Genomic DNA, 22,030 nt, shown 5'->3' with positions numbered 1-22,030 from the left:
CCCTAGCCATGTGCCCTGGGGCTCCATCACCAGACATAGACAAGGTCTGGAAGGGATCACATAGTTCAAGGTCCAGAAGGGGCTATGATCATAGTGGATGACCACACAGGCATAAAAAAATATTTCAACAGACTGCAAAAACTCATCAAATCTCAATAAACTGATTCTTAAAGGTGACAGACACAATATTTGGGACTCTGTTCTCATTTGTTCAGGTATTAAGATTGGTGAAAAAGACTTTGGAGTTTTGTTGACCAAAAGGTCTGTGAATCAACACCGTGCAATGTGACTGTCAGCCTCAGAGCCACCTGTGCCCACAAGGGCCACCCTCCCCCCCCAATCTGGACTTCTCAGATACAGGAGGCTAGGACCCTTTTGAACCTAGGACTCAATATTCCACAGACCTAGATAAAGAGGGAAATACAGCTAAGAAAAGGTTGGGAATGTGGCAAGTAGACAGACCCAGAGACAAAGACAATTTAAATGAAAGTGAACAACAAATAAATGGTCAGGAGAGGGGGGAAAGATTTGAGATATAGGTACCAAATGCAAAGTGGAGAGCTTATTTGGATTCAAACAAACGAACTGTAACAACAACAACAAAAAAATCATGAGACAATCAAGGAAATTGAAATACTGGCTAGATATATGCTGATATTAAGGATTTATTAGATTATTAAGGTATGATATGATGTTGTGGTTATTTTTCTTTAAAGAGTTACTTAGTGAAATGTTTAAGAAGGAAGTGATATGATGTCTGGGAGTGACTTCAAAGTAATCCAGTGAGGGGTGGGGGCAGTGGGTGTCCCTGAGTTGATTGTTGTATCTGGGCGCTGGGTGCATGGGGGTTCCCTATACTATTTTCCCCACCTGTGTGGTGTTTGAAGTTTTCCATAATAAAAAGGTAAAAAAATAAAATAAATGGCAGGAGGAATAGGCACAGACCAGTATCTCTCCCCTCTCCTCTCCCAGCTCAAAAGTGAAAATAGAAGCCACTTAGTAAAAGTGAGTATTCAATTAGTCAAAGAGATAGTCTAGAATCATACCCACATTCAAAGACATGGGTATGTCATCACGTCAACAACTGACAAAGAATGATTATAGTCCTAGTAAGAAACTGAAGAGACACCAGATTACATGATAGGCCATTAGAAGCAAAGAGCCAGGTGTTGAAAGTAAAGGGGATACAGAGAAAGAAAAAAGCTGAGAATTCTTTTCTCCTGTAATCTGAATAACCATTTAAAAAAATGGAATGGGGACTTCCCTGGTGGTCCAGCAGTTAAGACTCCACGCTGACACTGCAGGGAAGACCCTGTGTTCCATCCCTGGTCAGGGAACTAGATCCTGCATGCCGCAACTAAAGATCCCGCACACAGCAACGAAGACCCCACGTGCCGCAACTAAAACCCGGTGCAGCCAAATAAATTAAATTAAATTAATCTTTTTTTTTTTTTAATGGAGGGACTTCCCTAGTGGTGCAATGGATAAGAATCCGCCTGCCAATGCAGGGGACACAGGTTTGATCTCTGGGCCAGGAAGATCCCACATGCCGCATAGCAACTAAGCCCGTGCACAACTACTGAAGCCCATGTACCTAGAGCCCGTGCTCCGAAACAAGAGAAGCCACCGCAATGAGAAGCCCGCGCACCGCAACGAAGAGTAGCCCCCACTCGCCACAACTAGAGAAAGCCCGCGCACAGCAACGAAGACCCAACGCAGCCAAAAATAAATAAAAATTAAATCTTAAAAAAAAAATGGAATGGCATAACCAAGCACCTGGGTACACATTCCAGTGACACTATGTACCAGGCACTGTTCTAAACAATTTTCAAATATTAATTCATTTAATCCTTAACAATACAACCCTATAAGATAGATACTATTATCTCCATTTTACTGACCAGAAACTTAAGAGACACACAAGTTAGGTAATTTGCGTCACTGTCACACTGCTAGAGAGTGACAGAGACAGGATTCAAATCCAGGAAACTTGATCCAGAGTCCATACTCTTATGCACCGTGCAACGGATTTTAAATACCACTTCTCATGGGGTATTTTTGAAGGTCTGTGGGTTTAAACACTTTTCTAAGTTGCAGTCAAGCACGTGCCCAAAGGTGAAAAAAGGCTGCTCTCAGACCCACATCCACTGCCATTCAGAGCTCAGAGGGCAGCACTGTGATTTTGCCTATTGCACGTTGTTCTGCCCAGTCTTTATATTTCACATCAAACCCTAAAAAATGAGTAACAGATGAGGCAGCTGTGCTGTGAGCCACCACGATCAAAAGAAAACTGTCTTGACCTGATCACGTACAAGGGGGAAAAAAGGCAGCATCTTCTGATTTTAAGCACACTCAATCCATTCAGATTTTCATCCCAGGAATACTGACCAAAAAAGACAAACAAAAAACTGCAAAAAACCGATTCATGTGGATAAAATTCTCCTAGGAAAACAAAGAGGGAAATTCTATCCCTGGAACAGCAAAACTTACCACACCCTATTTTATGACTACTCAACAATGATCCAAGATAAAAGCATTATTAACTGTAGAAAATATTACTTGAATTTACCTGTAACTGGGGTTTCAAGATAATCTGAAGGGGAGTGGGTGATAGATGTACTAGAAAGGAATGCTGAACTTTAAGCTTAAATTGTTTTTTAAAAAGGGTTTTCTGAGGTGTAGTTCACACAAAAATCCATTGTATATCTGGTCCAAGAGTTATATGACCAGCAAGCAGCAGAAAATTTATGTTTGCATTTAATCACAGATGCCACAGAACAAAAGTTTCCATTACAGGGTTTCACTACAGAATAACAGCACTCAAGCAACTTTCAATTACTATACTTCTTACTTGTCATAAAGCAGAAAGCACATGTTTGAGATTTCACTGGAAGTTAGAACAGCAGTTTCTGAAAACCTCATAAAAGGGAGGACTGATTTAGTCCTAGGATCTCGGCAGGATACCTGAAGTTCAATTTCGTCTCTGAACAAAAGCACGAAAGCAGCCCCAAGGCTTTGCATAGGATGAAGGGGCGTTGGGGACACTTCACTGGCTGATCTAAAAAAAGCCGAATGATTAAAAGGCCCTTAGAAACCACCACCACGGAAAGGCAGCAACAGAAGACGTTCTGGCTCTCCTGTCTTCCCAGCAACAGCAAATGTTTCAAGTGGTTAAACTATCTCTATCTTATTTCAGAGTCTATCCAGAGTGAATCCACTCAGAAAGTGATTTGTTGAAAAGAGAAGTTTCGGCTCCCTCCTCTTCCCTGGGGAATGTTTGATGTGCACATTTTTTAAGATCCAATTTCTTGAACAGAAAGGACTGAGTTGAATTTAAGAGAGTTCAGCTGAGCCCTTTCTTCCAACACTGAGACCCTGATCTGATAATTGGTTCTCTTTGAATCAATTCTCCAACTCAAATATACTTTGAAAAACTAAAATGCTTAATAGCTACTGATGACTAGTTGCTAGAAGATATAATATGCATGCAGTTTGAGCTCACTGGAAGAAAGATGCTAGAGAAACACAAACTATTTAGGAAATATAAACGCATGGAATGATAGGCCTGCAGTTTTTAACTAAGATTTTTGACATTTCAAAACTGGAGAGGCGAGTCTTTTTCTATTTTTGAGCACAGAATTACAGGGCAACGGAGTTACACATTCACTTGCTCATGGAAGTACTCTTGAAAGCACTCATTAAGAAACAAAACCAGCCACATACTGTGGGTATATACAATTATACAGTTCAATTAGGGCCCAACTCTAATATTAAATGTTAAAATCGAGCTAAGTACCAGTGAAAGTGCACATTCCAACTCACACAGTGTGGAAACTACCGTGCTTTCAAGTTACAAATCTAAAAGTCACACGCCTGCTTTCTGTGACCATATTATCCGATTGTCAGCACCAAAACACTGAGCATCTTCCCCTCCCTTTGGCTGGTTTCTGTCCTCAAGGAGCTTAAAGTCAAATGAAAAAGACCAAAAAAAAAAAAAAATCACACAAGGCTAAGTGCTAAGACATCTATGTACTCCATCTATGGACATTCACAAAAGCATCCCACCTAGAGAGGAAAGAGACAGGAAAGCTTCTTAGAGCAGGGAAACCAGAACTGATTTTAGAAAGACCCAAACAAGCCAGGTAGGAGGAGAGAGGACACTGCCCAGGTGGGAGAAGAGGCAGGAGAACAGTCAGGGACCACGCTTTAGAGTTTGGACTTGACCCCAGAGGCTATGAAGAAGTACTGAAAAATTCTTAAGCAGGAGAATGACAAGATCAAAGTTGTGTTTTTGAACTTGTCATTCCATTCCGGAAACAGCCCGGAGCAGTACTGCTCAAGGTGGGTCTGTAGCCCAGTAGTTATCCATCAGTTCTTTGTTACTGGTCCATGACAGGGCAGGTACAGAAATGGAGAGTGAGCACCTAGAACTGCTTACAGCAGCTCAACATTCCAGCAACATCCAAGCTTGTGACCAATGGTCTCATCTTGTTGTACAGGACAGAGACCAGTCTGTGTGTTGTCAACCCAGCGGGGAGTTGTATGTGGTTCAAGCTGTACAGTAGTCCTGTATAATAGGGCCACGTATGGGTGTGTGACTGATTGCAAATTAACACAACAAAAGCAAACTGATCCTTGATTACAGACAGTCTGAGAAGCTCTAGTCTTGAGAATCAGGGGTCAGCATTGGAAGCAAAGAGCCCATGGAGGAGGCTGCTGTGGTCCAGATGAAATATGAACTCAAGCAGTGATGGTAGGAATGGAGAGAAGGGGTCAGAGTTGAGAACTGTTAAGGAGATCAACAGGGTTCGGTGACTTTTATTTTTTAATTTTTTAATTTATTTTATTTATTTATTTATTTATTTTTGGCTGCGTTGGGTCTTCATTGCTGCACATGGGTTTTCTCTAGTTGGGGCGAGCGGGGGCTACTCTTCGTTGCGGTGCGCTGGCTTCTCACTGCAGTGGCTTCTCTTGTTGCAGAGCACGGGCTCTAGGCGCGCGGGCTTCAGGAGTTGTGGCTCGTGGGCTCCAGAGCACAGGCTCAGTAGTTGTGGCGCACAGGCTTCGTGGCTCCGCGGCATGTCGGATCTTCCCGGGCCAGGGCTCGAACCTGTGTCCCCTGCGTTGGCAGGCGGACTCTTAACCACTGCGCCACCAGGGAAGTCCCTCAGTGCCCTTTAGATGTGAGGGGTGGGAGAGAATCAAGGATGACTCCTGAGACTCAAGAACTCTTAGTCACTTTTTAAATAATGACAAGATGTAAAGCAACAGTATGCAAAAGCTTCGTAAAAGTCAGGATCAGCAAAAAGATTCTAAATTCATAGCCATTTTCTTTGAGTGCCTTTGAATAAGTATAATGATAAATTAATGAAATACAGAAACCCAAGCACCCTGGTGGTTAACACTGAGCACCACTGGGGATTCAGAACATGAAAAAAGAACACATCCTATGCCAAGCTTACACTCTCCCCCTGAAACAAAATCGTGCAGTAAGGAGCCCAGACTAGTTCAGAATGGGGCAAGCTGGAACCCTGAGGTCCCAGGTCCTAACAGTAAATAAAGAAGAACCCCCGCCCCCGGCCATCCCCCCAACTGAGGGACTTGTTCACCCCCCACCCCAGCTGTATACAACACAAAGCCTTCTTTCTCCAATTTGCGCAGATATTAAAACAAGGCCTCAAACCACAAGGAACAGTGATAAAAAGGGGGTAGGGGCGGAGGAAACGGGTAAATGAAATCAATGACCCTAACCTCAAAACTCACTGCTTTCCTCTGTGCTCTAGTTCATATCCCAACCCACATCAGGAGACAAATGGATCAGCAAAAGCTGTGGACAGCTGGCCCGTCAGGCCCAAGCCGCTAACTAGAAGACAAGTATTAAATCCGCAAACGGCAACAGGTCTGAACAAACCTATCCTACAACATTCCAGAGCTGGGAAGGGAGGCGGCTCCGTCTTAGGGGGATGAGGCTTCTACAGCTCCAGAGACCAGAGCAGGCACCGTCCACTTCCCACGCGAAAGAGCGGCAATCCTGCAACCCCCAAGCCGCCCAGATCTGAGCAGCTAGGATCAGCAGAAGACATGCCTGACGGCTTTGGCAAACCACAAAAACGATCACCCAAGTACGTAATTAATCTCCCTCAAGAAGAGCGCCCCATCACCTGAAAGCTGTTCTCCTTTATCATGCCTGGCTTCCCTGATTTGCTGTCTCAAGTTTCACTGGCAAATATAAGTACGAAGCTCAGTAAATATCGGTACTATCAGTACTTTAAGGAACGATGTTTGTTATATCCATTTGCTTTTGTTTCATTTTTCTAGATCTTTCTCCTCGATTGTAAGCTCTTCTAGGGCAATTCTTTCAACTCCTTGCTCACATCCCCTTGTATGGTTATAAAGGTCATTTGTTCGAAAAGTTAAAAATATGCCTCATAACAGTTTTGCAATTCTGTAATGTGATATATTCCAAAGGCTCACACTATAAAACGAATTACTGAAGTTCATGGTCATTTATTAACAAATAATAATTGCTAGCACTTATTGAGCACGTACTATATGCCAGGCACGTGTCTATTATCTTGTGTAGTCTTTACAACAATGCTGTAAGGCAGGTGCTGTTGCCATCTCCATTTTATAGGTTAGGAACCTGAGACACAGAGAGGTAGGATAACTTGCACAAGGTCACACAGCTAATAAATGGCAGAGCCAGGATCTAAAGGACAAGAGTCTGTATTTTCAGCCACTACACTAGACAGTTTCATTATGCAGAGAAGAAAAATGAGATTAAAAAATACATTACAAATAATGGAATGAGGAAAAAGCCTCTCAAGGAAAGTTGCTCTTATTACTTTAATCAGACTGTTGTCTTTTATTAGACGGATCCAAGTCCTGGAAACAGTCAACAGAGGGAACCTGTCCTGGCTGGTCCTTATGTGGAAGGCAGAAAACGCCAATATTCAAAGCGGTGCCTTTTTGCCATCTTTTTCCACCTCGAAAGTCATTTGTCAGTGTTGTAGAAATCATTCTCTTAGTGGCTAGGGTATTTGCATTGAGGGAGAAAGCATTGGGAGAGATAGAGCTGTAAGACTGCCGGGGTTGGTACCAAATCTCACCCCATCCAAAGAGCCCAAGTGATTCAGGTGAATTCTAGGCCAAGCCTCTGATTTAGTCTGAACCAGAATCACCGAGAGCAAACAACCCTGGTGGGGAACAGGAAGATACCACTTCCCCTGGCCGAAGCAGGTGGACCAGAGACGCTAGACCAGAGCCCCTAACTCTGCCGCTCTCCTGCTCTGACTTTCTCGTCCCCTTTCTGTGGGGCAGGAAGTTCTGGGACCAAGCCAGAGCCCACCAAACCTGTCCAGATCAACACCAGCAATACTGGACTTCCCTGGTGGTGCAGTGGTTAAGAATCCACCTGCCAGTGCAGGGGACACGGGTTTGATCCTTGGTCCCGGAAGATCCCACATGCCGCAGAGCAACTAAGCCCGTGCGCCACAACTACTGAGCCTGTGCTCTAGAGCCCGCGAGCCACAACTACTGAAGCCCTCACGCCTAGAACCCGTGCTCTGCAACAAGAGAAGCCACTGCAATGAGAAGCCCACACACCGCAACGAAGAGCAGCCTCCGCTCACCGCAACTAGAGAAAGCCCACACGCAGCAACGAAGACCCAACGCAGCCAAAAATAAACAAACAAATTTATATATATAGATATATAAAAAAAGACCAGTGGTACTGCATCCTTTGATGTCAGGGCACGCAGACTGACCAAATGTTTTTCATCAGGCATCCAGCCCAGGCAAAGCTGAGCCCTGTGTCTCTAAGACCAAAACCAGTGCTTTCCTCTGTGATGCTGAAGCAGATCCCAAAGATCTACTCTCTAGTTTTGACAGCTAAGTAACCCATATTAGTTTAAAGGGATAGATCAAATCCCAAAAGTCCGAATCTTCACCACTTTCCAACTATTCATCACATTTTCTCTCCAGAAATCTGAAAAATGTCTATCAACAAAACAAAAAACAAACCTACTTATTAAAACAAATCTAACTGCCTTAACTTCGGGATTATATGTTTCCTGACAACACGGCTCTTATAAAAGCACTCAAAGTTCTGTTATCATCTAATTACAATTTCTATACAGCTCTTTATACGTGTGTGCTTAGAAGCCAAAAAGTGAAGCTTCAATTACTTTTGCCCCAACCACTAAAGCAAGTAGAAACAGGACAACCTTCCACAAAGAATTTTTTTAAAAAAGATGCTGGAATCCTGTTATTTGGTGTTCTCTCACAGTTCCAAGCAAGGTGAGAGAAGCCATGCAAAACGCAGTTTTAAAGTCTCGGCCACCCCGAGACTTTCTTACTACATAAAGGGGAAATTAATAAAAGAAGAAAAAGAGAAATAATACACTGCATTTTCTTTCCCTACCATAATTTTTCAATTTTCTTTAGAGAAATGCCAGCCAATAACTAATTAGAACCATATCCTTTGTTATCCCAGTGGGAAGTATACCAATGGATTTAAGAACAAATGTTAATGAGAACTTAAAAAAATTAGTAATCTGGAACTTTGGTTTCCCTTCAGTGTAAAAACAAAATTCTCTCCTTTAATGCTATTTTTATAGTTGGTGAAACAACATGGACAGAATCCATCAACAAGAAGCTAAGCTGTCTAGCCAGTGAGCACCCTGAATCGCGGGTGCCCTGGGTTTTTCACTGTTGTTATCACAGAATTGGCATCCCAAGATCACAGATTTCTAAGCACACCAATTTCAAATAAGAGAGACAAAAACTCAAAGTTACAGAAAAGGAATTTGTTTTACATCTCTTTGGTTTCAAGGGGGAAAATAATTTCTTCCAAAGTGAGTACATAGCTGTTGTAATTTCCAAGAGTATATTTTCCATAAGAAACACAGCTGGAGTCCTTTTACCTGGTATATCACCACAAATAAGAATATTTCTAGGATCCAGTCTTGAGTTGCCTATTCATGAACATCAAGGAGCAGAAACTACCTCCTTGAAAACTGGACTTGTTTTATTTTTTGAATAAACTTATTTACTTTCTTTATTTTTGGCTGCATTGGGTCTTCCTTGCTGTGTGTGGCTGGGCTTTCTCTAGTTGTGGCAAGCGGGGGCTACTCTTCTTTGAGGTACGCGGGCTTCTCACTGCGGTGGCTTTTCTTGCAGAGCACGGACTCTAGGCACGTGGGCTTCAGTAGTTGTGGCTCTAGGGCTCTAGAGCGCAGGCTCAGTAGTTGTGGCGCACGGGCTCCTCAGCATGTGGGATCTTCCCCCACCAGGGCTCCAACCTGGGTTCCCTGAATTGGCAGGCGGATTCTTAACCACTGCGCCACCAGGGAAGCCCTGGACTTGTTTTAGACAACAAAGTGAACTACAGAATGTGAGTCAGAAAAGCTCTGAGCAAAAATAAATTTTTAATATGCTAACGCACCATGGTTTGGGCACGGGCCAGCAATCTGAACTGTATTTTCAAATGAGGTTCTGCCCTGTGTCATCCAGACTCTCATCCTGGTGGAATTAGCAAGTCCAGGCTGGAGCCACAGACCACTTTTTTTTCATGTAAAAGGACTGCCCAGAGCGCACTGAACTAGGCACGGCCTATGTCATATCAGATATTCTCCTTTTTGGAAAAAAAGCTTTAAGCATTTGCAAAACATCTCAATTTGCCCCATATTTTTTACTACCCAGCAAATTTATTTCCCCCACTTGTTGTGGAGGAAAACACAACAATAGGCCTTAGGTCTGTAACATTTTACCATCACTGTGTATTTGCAAAAGCTAGAATTCATTTGTATCGCCCAATAAGGACATTATTTTACATGGCCTTTGGTCTACAACAGAAAATGGACATAACAATGAAAATATTTCTTGATAAATCACTTTCTGGACATTACTCCTCCCCAAAACGATCATAAAAACCACCACCAAGGAAAACAAAGGATTTCCATGTTTTAAAGCAAAAAAGGACTGGCTATTCATATTCAGGCACCATATAAATCAAATATGGGCAAGATCACCTAAAAAGTGTTTAAAACGCCAAGCTTTGCCTCTGTGTGGTTAGTGAGCCCATGTTTCTCCAATGTTAAATTTACAAACTGTATTTGTTAAACTGTATTTCATACTTTAAATACCAAGTCTGTACCTTACACTGCTTCCATGGATGATTTACTCGAGACATGGGGTCACAGTCTAAGCCTTTTACTCGACTAAGTTTAAATCATGCTTCTCAACAAGATTCTGTACACATTAAAGCAGCACATGGCAGCCCTAAACGCCCCCAGAAGAGCCCTTCTCCTGTCCACTCCATAAAATGAGAGTTTCCTCCGGAAAGGAAGGGGCTGGATTCACACGTTGCATCAGGCATACTAATTAAGCAAAAGTGCTCCAAAACTTTTTCTGTTTCGATTCATGGCAAAATTTCCTGAATTTGTTTTATTAAAACAGACATCTTCATCCAACAGACACACTCAAAAATCAAAGCTAATTTCAGCAGCAAACCGGGGGGGGGCGGGGGGGCGGCGGGAGATGAGAAGTTGACAGCAAGGTATAAATTTCCCCCAATCCTCGTTCTTCCGGTCAATCTGCACCTATGGGATCGGTTCAGCATTTAATTCGATGTCAAGGCAACACTGGCCCACCAACCAAGCAACTAAGAGCTGCACGGACGGGTCTGGTCCGGTGCCCGAGAGGCATCTGGTGAGGATGGCTGGACAGCCAGACAATGAAAGGCTCCCCGGGGGCCACTAGTTCAGCCCGGGGTAGGGGTTGGGGGCGGAGGGAAGGCGAAGGCAGACGAGCGAGCTCCTTCTCGCCCGAAGCCACGGTCAGCGGCCGACACCCCCCCCCCAAAGGGCGCCTGGCGGCCTAGCCTCGGCCTTCGGGTCCCCGGCCACAGCCGGAGAGAGCCCCAGGAAAGGCGATTTCTCTCGGAAAGAGAGGAAACTTCCTGGTGCAGGCATTATGGGTAGGGGGCTAGCGCCCTCCCCCACCACCACAGGTATCCGCGGGGAGTCTAGCGCTGAGGGAAAGGAAGCGGCCCCTCCCTGCGCCTCTGCCTGGGGGTGGGGGTCACCGAGTCGCGACCCCCGAGCGCAGCCACCCCCTAACTCGAGGCTTCCCACCATGGGGGAACCGGGCTCTCGACTCCCCAGGACGCGAGTCGGGGTCCCAGGGGTTTCAAACTTCCCCAGCGGGCGCGGCCTGGCATCGGCACAGAGGAGTTGCCGCGGGAGCCGCTAGCCGGCGAGGTTCCGGGACGGGGAGGCGGGCAGAGGCAGGGGACGCTGAGGAGCAGGAGGGGAAGCTCGTGCACGACGGAGAAGGGGGCGGAGGGGGCGCCGGAGGGGGGGCGGCGAGGACCCGGCTCCCGGGAACTCGCGGGCTGCGCACCCAGGCCGGGGACGCCGACGAGGCCGGAGCCGCCGACGAGGCCGGCGCAGCTCACCTTCCTGTGCTTCTCCTTGTAGGGCAGCGCCAACCACGGCATGTCCCGCACGAAGTCCTGCCACTGCCGCTGGTCCTGGTCCGAGGACACGAAGACAATCTCCAGGCGACGCCGCGACTCGGGTTCCGCCGCCGCCCCGGCCCCCGGCCCCGGGCCGGCCCCAGCCCCTGGCCCGGCCGCCGCGTCCCCCCGCAGGCGGCCGTAGAAGGCGGCCAGGCTGGCGCTGAGCTGCGCGCAGGGGGCGCTCAGGCTACAGCCGAAGTAGAGCCCGAGCAGCGAGATGCCGCGGGCAGCCAACGAGTGCACGTCCACCTCCTCGCCGCCGCCCGTCACCAGCTTCTCTCCCAACAGCTCCTCCAGGAAACCCGACATCCTGGCCCACCGCTGCCCGGGCACGCGGGCACCCGGGCAGGCAGGCGGCGGCGACCGCGCTCCCTCGGTCCGCGCGGCGGGCAGAGGCGGCAGCAGCAGCGGCGGCGGCGGTGGCGGCGGGCACTGGGGAAAAGAAAGCCCCGCCCGTGGGGCCCGCCCACGCCACGCCCCCTTTGTAGCAGTGCTAGCCGCCTAGGCACTGGCTGCTGCAGAGGGCGTAGGGGGCGCGGGCTCCCGCCGCGTGGCCGAAGTGCTCGGGAGACAACCCTGGCGGAGGACTTCCCATCTTCACACAATGTTACCTTCATCACGCTAGGTCTTGCTCGGCACTTACTTCTCTGTGTGTATGTTTCATGTTCTCTACTATAAGAGGACTGGAGGACGCCACCTCTTTTATTTCTTGTGTAGCTTCTGATCTAGTGCTAGGCACATGGGAGGGAATCCATAAGTACTTGTGGGTTGATCGCAGGTCTCACTGTGGGATTTCAGTCCCCAGGTCGCCGCGGCCATTTCCTCACCAGCGATTGGCTCTCTTCCATCTCCACAATATAGGGACCAGATGCCACGGCATCTCTAAATCGAAGCTGGCTGCTTTCCTGAACCGGTTCCGTGGCTTCTATTAAGTCTGTTGATAGTTGAGAAAAATTCTAGGGATTATTTTTTTCCCCCAGCTGGCAAGACGCTACCCTATGGTTAGAACCTGGATTAAACAGGTGGTCTGTGGCAAGTCTTCCGGCCTCGCCACCCCGACACACACACAGTCGAAAAAATAAAATGTACACCATGCCCACCCGCAACAGAGGAACAACAGTGTGTCCGCTCAGCTACCAACAGCCCAGTGAAAGGATGGGACGCCCCTCTCACAGCCCTCCACAAGGCTTTTGCAAGTTATTTCTTGGACATCTACCGCCATCTAGTGGAAACGTTGAAAAAGAAAACGAGATACTGGCAGCCAAGCAGAATGTCTATATTTTATAGCGGCTTTCCACACATGCAAACACACACACACAAATCATAGCCTGCTTTACAAGAGTTCATTTAAACCTCAGAATATAACTGCAAGCTTTGGGCACAAACACAAATCTTCACGCTTAAGGTTCCCAATTTTCTGGGATAGAACATGGAATTGTACTCGTTTTCGGTTCAGTGAAATGTTACCACATAAAGCGGTGAAAGAGGTGGAGGTGGAGGCGGGCGCCACGAGTGGACTGGCAATCTCTTGAAACGATATCTACTTTCTCAGCATCCACCTAACACTGCTGCTCATTTCACAAGTAGGATCTTTGGACTGAGGATTGCCTTTAGGCAGGCAAGAGACCTATGATAAAGGCGAATTCCAAGCTCATTTTTAGTGTCATGCCAAAATTCTGTGCGACTGCAGGGACAGTATTATTATCCAACACATGGAAAGCATCGCTTTTTAGTGAAAACATGTAAAAGCTATTAACATAGCAGACATTAAGTTGTTAGATATCTTTTAAAATACTGAAAGTGGGTTAAAGTGTTTTATTTTCTCATCCAAATCATATTTGAAACACCTGTGGGTGGGTTACATCAGGCCCCATCCAAAGCATGTGAGACAGATAGATTCCTACACCCTGACGTTTTCAAGTGAACACTGAAGATATGGAAGGGGACCATAAACATCCTATGGGAGACGAGGGACAAAGTATTTGGTGTGGAGGGAGGTGAGGAGGGAATTAGGGGGGATTGCAAATTGGGGAAATAGTGAAGTCATTATTAGAGTACTTAACTTTGGTATACTATACGCAAGTCTGTATAAAGAGGTGGTATGTTCAGCATTTTCCTTTTATTATTTGACAGGAAAGCACTTTCTACTGGAGTGTGTCCAAACCAGCATCTGGCACCTGGGAAAGTGAGAGTTTGAACATACTGCACATGAAATATAAATAAAATTTAGAGAATTGTTGGTGCAGCAGGCCTTGGTTAGATGCCAAATACTGCAGCTGCCTTTTAAAGGGGTGTGGAAAGAGGGGATTTGCAATGGAAATGATTCCAAAATCATAGTTCTAGTGGGTGTTTGTTACAAGAAGCAGCCTGAGGAGACTCACTGGGTTTCCTGTAAAGAATAGCCAACATCCTTTGGCTTATGGAAAGCACTCTCTCTGAGTACACGGTTCAAGAGACCCACTTAAAGAAAATGTCCCAACTGGTATTTAGCTAGTTAGGTTACATGAATTGACCTGCTATTCTGCAAATTATTATTGTTTTAAAATATGTGTTAGGGAGCCACAACATACCTGACATTTATAGCACTTACACATTAGAGTTTTTCTTTGGGGAAACTGCATTCTAAGGCACATGATGTCATACAAAACATGCACAGAACAAATACATATTTGTCACCTTTAAGAGTCATAAATCACATTCCTTGGTCTTCAGTTATAGTAGCATAAGGGCACAAAGATGTATGTGTACAGATAGTTATTGATACACTGGTGAAATCAGAAAAAGACTGGAAAACTGGAAAGAGCCTAACTATGTATCAATGAGGAGGATTAAAGGATGGCACATTCATCATTTGGCATACAATCTAGTCATTGAAAGGAATTAAGGAGATGTACACTGTATCAGCACAGAGCTCTGTGTCTGTGCTCTCCAGAGTAAGAGAACCAATACAGAGAGAGATTTGCTATAAGGAATTGGTTCACATGATTATGGAGACTGAGAAGTCCCAAGGTCTGCAGTCAGCAAGCTGGAGACTCAGATAACTGATGGTATAGTTAGTTCCAGTCTGAGTCCAAAGACTGGAAAATCAGGGGAGCTGATGGTGTAAGTTCTAGTCTGTATTGAGTCCAAAGGCAGGGGAAGACCTATGTCCCAGCTCTAAGACAGGCAGAGAGAGTGAATTCTCCCTTACTTTTTATTCTATCCAGGCCTTCAACTGATTGGATGAGGCCCAACCACATTGGGAAGGCAACCTGCTTTACTCTGTCTACTGTTTTACATGTTAATCTCATCCAGAAACACCCTCACAGACACACCCAGAATAATGTTTAACCAAATATCTGGATACTCGGGACTTCCCTGGTGGCACAGTGGTTAAGACTCCATGTTCCCAATGCAGGGGGCATGGGTTCGATCCCTGGTCAGGGAACTAGATCCTGCCTGCATGCCATAACTAAGAGTTCACGTGCCGCAACTAAGAGTTCGCATGCCACAACGAAGGAGCCCGTATGTCACAACTAAGGAGCCAGGTGAGCCGCAACTAAGGACCCTGAAAGCCACAACTAAGGAGCCTGCCTGCCGCAACTAAGAGCTGGCACAACCAAATAAATAAATAAATATTTTAAAAAGTATCTGGGTACTCTGCACCCCAGTCAATTTGACACACAAAATTAAACATCACATGTCTACCCCTTGTCAATTTGGCACCCATATGCATCTCCTTAAACCACACTTACTCTCCAAATAAAGACAATAACAAGATCATAATCCTGCCTAAAATGATACAAGTATCATGTATACAAGCAAAAATGCACTGACTCCATCCCCATAAGAGACGGTAAAGTCGTTGAGGATGTTCACTCACCTTGATATCCCGTAACTTAAGTACGATGATGTAAAATTAACAATACTTAAATACTACAATATAAAGTCAATACATTTTATGTTACATTATAAGGAAATAAGAGATAAAAGGAACAAAGATGTTTGCCAAATACAAACACACACACATATATTCATAACAAGGAAGAAATACTCATGACAATATAGCCCTCATTTCTATAACTGATCATGTGATCATAGCTGGTATTTATAACCACCTTCTTCTACTATCTTTTTTTTATGTCTTTTGACTTCAGCAAGCACCTCAGCTGGTCATGGTTCTTTACCTGGTGGAGTGACTCAAACCCTCATTCCTGAAGGGTCTAGGTCATTAGTAGTCCTGCCAGGACTAGGTTATTGTAGTATTCCTTTGACCTTAATCATAGGGTATGATAACTAAGAGATGCCCTAAGGGGTCTCCCATATTGCAGATACGCTCTTCCTTATCTTCACTGTTGACCAGTGGTCCAATTTCCCCTTGGTGGTCAGGATCAATCATTCCACCCAACAGAGTAACTCCCTTCTTTGCCTGTTAACTCAGAGGCATGAGATGTCCAAAGTGGCCAGGTGGCAGTCTTAACTTCCTGTGCAATGGAATCACTGTTGTTTCTCCTGGTGGAGGCACTCCTCCATTTGGAACTAAGACCTGTAGGCCAGCAGAGCATGACGTTGTGGGAACAAGAAGCAAACATTTTGCTAGTGGGTCACTAGGGGTAATAGTGATCGGTGCCCCTCCCATTTCCACCTCCCGATTCCTGGCTCCGTTACCCTAGCTATGGGAGAAACAGCACCTTATACTGGATGCTAATTCAGAGCACACAGTCTTCTGGAGAACCTTGCCCTGGCCCTGCAAAGTGCTGCCACCTAACTAGTGCTGTAAACCGAATGTTCAAAAGGCCATTCTACTGTTCCACCAAACCAGCTGCTTCAGAGTGGTGAGGAACATGGTAACCTGTGAATTCCATGAGCCTGTAACTTACTTGTGCCTTCAGGGCCTGCTTGGGCCCAATGGCATATATTCCACATCCATCTGATGATGAAGTGTCCCTGTGCACACCCAACCTTATGGCTTGGTGGGGCAGATAACATCCAGTTCATGACGGACAGCTCAGGTAGCGTGGTAACTGATGCGTGGTGGCCCAAGTGTTCAGCCTCTATGAAGATCCAGTAGCAGGCCACGTACTGTTTCTCCAAAGGTGAGTAGTTATCCACAGAGAATGGCAGGCCTCACCTACACGGGCTGCCAAAGTCTCCAAATAGCATCCCTATCTGCCTGTGACCTACCTCAAGCACCATCGGATCTGATGGGTCATATGGCCCAAGGGACAGGGCAGTTTGTACAGCAGCCTGGAACTTCTGCAGAGTCTTCCCATGTTCGGGGACCCCCTCAAAACCAACAACTTTTGTGGTCACTCAGTAAACAGGCCAGAGTAACACACCCAAATGAGGAATATACTGGGCACACTGTGGCCTAGTCAAGTTGACACATAAAATTAACCATCTCTTGCACTGATATGAAATATCTCTAAGATGTAACACAAGAGAAAGTAAGGTGCAGAATAGGTAGGAAAGACTAAGCTACCACTTGTAAATTTTTTTTTTTTTAATTTATTTTTTTTGCGGTACTTGGGCCTCTCACTGTTGTGGCCTCTCCTGTTGCAGAGCACAGGCTCCGGACGCGCAGGCTCAGCGGCCATGGCTCACGGGCCCAGCCGCTCCGCAGCATGTGGGATCTTCCCAGACCGGGGCACGAACCCGTGTCCCCTGCATCGGCAGGCGTACTCTCAACCACTGCACCACCAGGGAAGCCCCAGTTGTGAATTTTTAAGTGGAGAAAAAAACATATATATGTATACACAAATATAATGCTTATGTATGGAGGAAACATATCTGGAAAGACACTTAAGAAATAGTAACAGGGGACTCCCCTGGCGGTCCGGTGGTTCAGACTCTGCGCTTCCAATGCCGGGGGCACGGGTTCGATCCCTGGTGGCATACTAAGATCCCACATACCGCGCAGTGCAGCCCAAAAAAAAAAAAATAGGAAAAAGAAAAAGAAATAGTAACAGGTTGCTTAGGGAAGGGAATTGAAGAACTGGGAATAAATGTGAGAAAAATATGGAAGGTATTATCTAGTCCAAAAAGAAAGTACTTTTTGCATTTTCAAATAAGAACTTATTCAAGGATAAGATGCTATAAATGGAGAAAGAAATATTTAAAGTACATCAGGACGTCTCAGAATAAAAGAGACAGAATGTCTCACATACACAAATTCAAATGCCATTAAAACAAAGCTGTTTAAAAAAAACAAAAAAACAAAACAAAGCTGTTAGCACAAAATGAACACTTTGATTATAAAAGTTTTCCAAGTCCACTTAGTTCAAGAAATAATTGAGTCAACAAAATATGAATCAAAATTGATTCAAACAAAAAATGTATTCCATTTAATTGGGAGTTCCCTGTAAAAGGATTTTACCTGTAGATTAATGCCCTAGTACAGTTTTTGCATCTGTTTTATCATTTCCTTTTTAAAAAGCTGGGCTTTGGTGGCAGATCCACTGATAAGGGAAATTGCTGGATAGAGAGGTAAGTGAAACAAAATATGGAGTGAGATTTGACAAAGATCAAGATGAGGGAAGGGAGAGAGGGGCATTGCCCTCACTGGTTACAGCAGAAGTGTGCTGCTTCTCTTTCTGGGACCAACTTGATATGTAACCTCGGGAATTCACCATCATAGTTCTTTCTATATTTCATTTTATCCCTCAGCAAAGCAGGAGTCCGGTCTCTAGTTTTTGAAGCCTCTTAACTCTTTTCTGAGTCAGAAGTGTGAGGTGCTAGAAAAACATGATGCATATTCCTACTTGCCTCCAATACTTTTCAGAGCAGATCTCAGGATCACAACTTGTCATCAATGTGACCCTACTGCAGATCTAGCCAGAGTGTATGATTCATTGCCTGAGTCTGAAATAGGTCCTAAACATCCACCGACTGCCAGACTATAGGTCAAATCTCCAATATAGCTTTTCATAAGCAAAGTCAAAGCAACAGCAGAAGAGATAGTAAGCAAATCTGGATTGCTGGGTCTGGGTGAGTAAATAAAACCTCCAAACAGTTATGCTGTGGAAGAAATCTGCTCTAGAACATTAAGACCACCCATCAGAATCAGAGTCTAAGCATCTGTCACTGGAAACAGTACAGGATACCTCTGTTGTCACCATGGCTATCATAGGTCAAAGGTAAAAAGAATTAAGAAATAATAATAATAAATATTTTGTAACAATTTACACTTGACTGAGGACAAGGCACAGATCAAAGAAATGACACTGAGTCCAAAAGTCCAAACTCACCTCCCAAACACTAAAGACCACACATTGTTGCGAATGATTCTGAGCCACCACTTTCAGATCCAAAAGAGATTATCAAAAGCAGAGATCTGAGAGACTTCGCTGGCGGTCCAGTGGTTAAGACTCCATGTTTCCACTGCAGGGGCACGGGTTCGATCGCTGGTTGGGGAAATAAGATCCCGCATGCCGCATGGCGCGGCATGGCATGGCCAAAAATTTTTTTAAAAGAAAAACATGTTTAAATGGTTAAAATAGCACATTAAAAAAAGAAAGCAGACAACCAGGAATGGAAATATTCGAGGAAGCACTAAACTTGGGCGGAAGCATATGTGTCTTCCTGGGCACAAGTTGTAGAAGCAACACACCAAGTTTAGGCTTTATCCTGGCACAGAGAAGAATTCTGAGCAGGGCACATGATCACGCTTCAGTGCTGAAAGACCATTCTGTGGATGGTTTGAAGAAGAGCAAGATAGGAGGCATGCAGACCAATTAAGAGTCTATTAAGTGAGGGCTTTCCCGGTGGTGCAGTGGTTAAGAATCTGCCTGCCAATGCAGAGGACACAAGTTCAAGCCCTGGTCCGGGATCCCACATGCCGTGGAGCAACTAAGCCCGTGCACCACAACTACTGAGCCTGCACTCTAAAGCCCGTGAGCCACAACTACTGAGCCCACGTGCCACAACTACTGAAGCCCGTGCGCCTAGAGCCCGTGCTCTGCAACAGGAGAAGCCACCGCAATGAGAAGCCCGCTCACCGCAACTAGAGAAAGCCCGCGCATAGCAACAAAGACCCGACACAGCCAAAAATAAATAAAATAAGTAAATTTAAAAAAAAAAGCTTTAAATACAAAGTCACTTGTCCAGTACCCACCACACATGGTGACTCAGTTGGCTACCCAGAGTACCTATGTGGCCAGACCTCCTGCCAGCGATGGGACTATTCAGACTACTCACTGTTACCAAATTCACAGCCAACTCAGATCCACGTAGGACACACTGCACTTCTCAACTTGGACCTCCTCATTCTATCCCACTCCTGCTATTTCTTTTATTTCTGCACTCCTGACATGCTGAGAGAACTAGAGGCCAGCCAGGCTCTCCCAGACACCTGGGGCGAGAGACGATCAGGCTCTCCTCCAGTTCAGCACCTCCCCATCTGTGCCCTGACCTGGAGTCCTTCAAGTGATGGGTCATCAACTCAGAGTGTTCTGACTTCCTACGACCCTGCCTGTCAATCTCATTCATCCTGAAGTGTCTCCTTTCTGACCCACTGAGATATCGCCCCACCTCTGTATCCTTGCGGCCAGAACAGACAACCTGTAACGTGAGAGCAGCTGGACTTTTAGTGAAGCTGTGGCCAGATAAAGTCCCTAGGGTGCTGGCAAAGATTCAGGCCAGGGAAACAGACATGAGAAACCACTTCTCTCTTTCGGAATATGCTTGAAGAGGTTCAAGTTTTCCATCAGGTGAAACGCATTCCACCTATGGAAGGAGATGGGTGGGGGAAGAGAGATACCAGATCAGTGTATCTGTGTCTCCATCTGTGATTCGGGCCATTATGTTCCATAAAAGGCTCCCTCCCTCACTCACCATGGTTACAGTGGATCTCACCACATGCTGACTTGGCTCGTACCTGAAATCTGAGGCAGACCCTTCATTTAGGGATTAATTATTGCTCTCTAACTAGTCCCAGGGATTAATTGTTTAGATCGTTCCTTGCTTTCCAAGGCCACCTTGCCTGGGACTTGCCTAGGGCCCTGTCCCAACTTCTCTCAGATCCAGCTTCAGCTCTTAAGACCTCAGCATGAATCAGAGCCCTGGGCCCCTCACTCATCTGGAAGGAATGGGTGGTTGGCAGGGTGTGTTGAGTTAGAGGTGCCTACGGGAAATGTCTGATTCTTGTGTTGATGAGAAGGGTCGAAGCTGGAGATGAAGATTTGGGAGTCATTCCTGCATTAGAGGTGGTAGTAGAAGCTACGAGTGCGGATGAGTTGCTCAGGTAGAGTGAGCTGCATGAGAAAATAAAGGATGAAGCCCTGAGAGGACCAACAGGAAAAGTTCAGGCAGCGGTGCCTGCGCCGAAGACGGAGAAACTGGAGAGGCTGTAGCACAACGAGGGGAGAGGGGCTTTGAAGTTTCTTCACAGAAGGAGGAGTCAATAGCGTGAAACGCAGCTGAGCAGTAAAGTGAAATGAGGTCTGAATTAGACTTAACAACTGAGGCGTCACCAGGGACCTTAGGACAAGCTGGTTTAGTGGTCTGGTGGGAGCAGAAGCAGAGTGAACCACAGGCTCTGCTCTGCGGCACAGAGAACTCTGGCTACCAAAGAGGTATCTCTGCCTCTGTTGACTGGCTACCTCACTACCTTCTGTTGCCATTTATGTTTCTCTTAGCTGATACACCCAGATACACTGCTAGTCTGGATCAATACAACAGTTGGGGATCTATTTTAGTACCACAGAAACTACTGCAAAAGATTTTCTGGGTTCATACACGGTGCTCTCACAGTTAACCTTCAAGTCCTCAGTTTGCAAGCTAGTAAGCACTTTAATTGATTCAGCATAATATAAATTTGGCTTTTCATGGCAATGCTAGTCCCACATCATTAATTCCATTGACAACAGCTGGCTGGCGTGAGTAGCAGCCTCAGCTTCCCTTGCTCTCCGTCAGGCCAAAGCCACCTCCACTTCCTATCATTGTCTCATATTAAGCTTGGTTAGCATCACTATTTTTGTTTGTTTGTTTTTTGGCCACGCTGCGAGGCTTGCGGAGGCTTAGTTTCTCAACCAGGGATCGAACCGGGGCCCTCAGCAGTGAAAGTGTGGAGTCCTAACCACTGGACAGCCAGGGAATTCCTTTTTCTTTTTCTTTTTTAAATAGCTTCACTCATTTTTTGGCTCCTTCTCTCTCCCCTCAACGGTTTAATTATTGAATAAAACATTTATTCCATACATTTATACCACGCTTTCACGTTGATTTACAAAGCACCTTCCCCTATTGACATCTCACAACACACGCTAGGAATTAGTAGGCTGGAAGGGCAGTGGCGGGGCGCGCGTACCTCCTGCTGGCGTCCCGGCGCGCTTCAGCCTCCCTTCCCTCCCGCCCGTCAGGAGCTCGAGAGAAGGCTGAGACGCTAGTGCCCGCGCAAAGCTTCCTGGGAAATGTCTGGGGTGTACGTGTTAAACTACAAATCCCGATACCCACCGCGCTGCAGCCCCGAAGAGGGTGTTTTCTGGTGACTCTGAATCTTTGTCAGTGTCGTTGGGACTGCTGCACAAGCCTGAT

General features: G+C 45.8%; 1 protein-coding gene across 2 annotated transcripts in view; it reads right to left on the bottom strand.

Annotated features, from left to right (window-relative positions):
* Positions 1 to 11,941, bottom strand: part of NXN (nucleoredoxin) — a 140,835-nt gene extending 128,894 nt beyond the window's left edge. For both annotated transcript variants that reach the window (XM_030861904.3, XM_070044524.1), the window contains exon 1: positions 11,459 to 11,941. In XM_030861904.3, coding sequence (XP_030717764.1) covers positions 11,459 to 11,830 — 372 coding nt within the window. In that variant the 5' untranslated portion in view covers positions 11,831 to 11,941. The remainder of the gene's footprint in view (positions 1 to 11,458) is intronic.
* Positions 11,942 to 22,030: the final 10,089 nt, after the last annotated feature.

The sequence above is a fragment of the Globicephala melas genome, chromosome 20 (genome assembly GCF_963455315.2).
Source record: "Globicephala melas chromosome 20, mGloMel1.2, whole genome shotgun sequence".
NCBI lineage: Eukaryota > Metazoa > Chordata > Mammalia > Artiodactyla > Delphinidae > Globicephala > Globicephala melas.
Note: the sequence above shows the minus strand (reverse complement) of the source record. Positions and strands in the feature narration are given on the sequence as shown.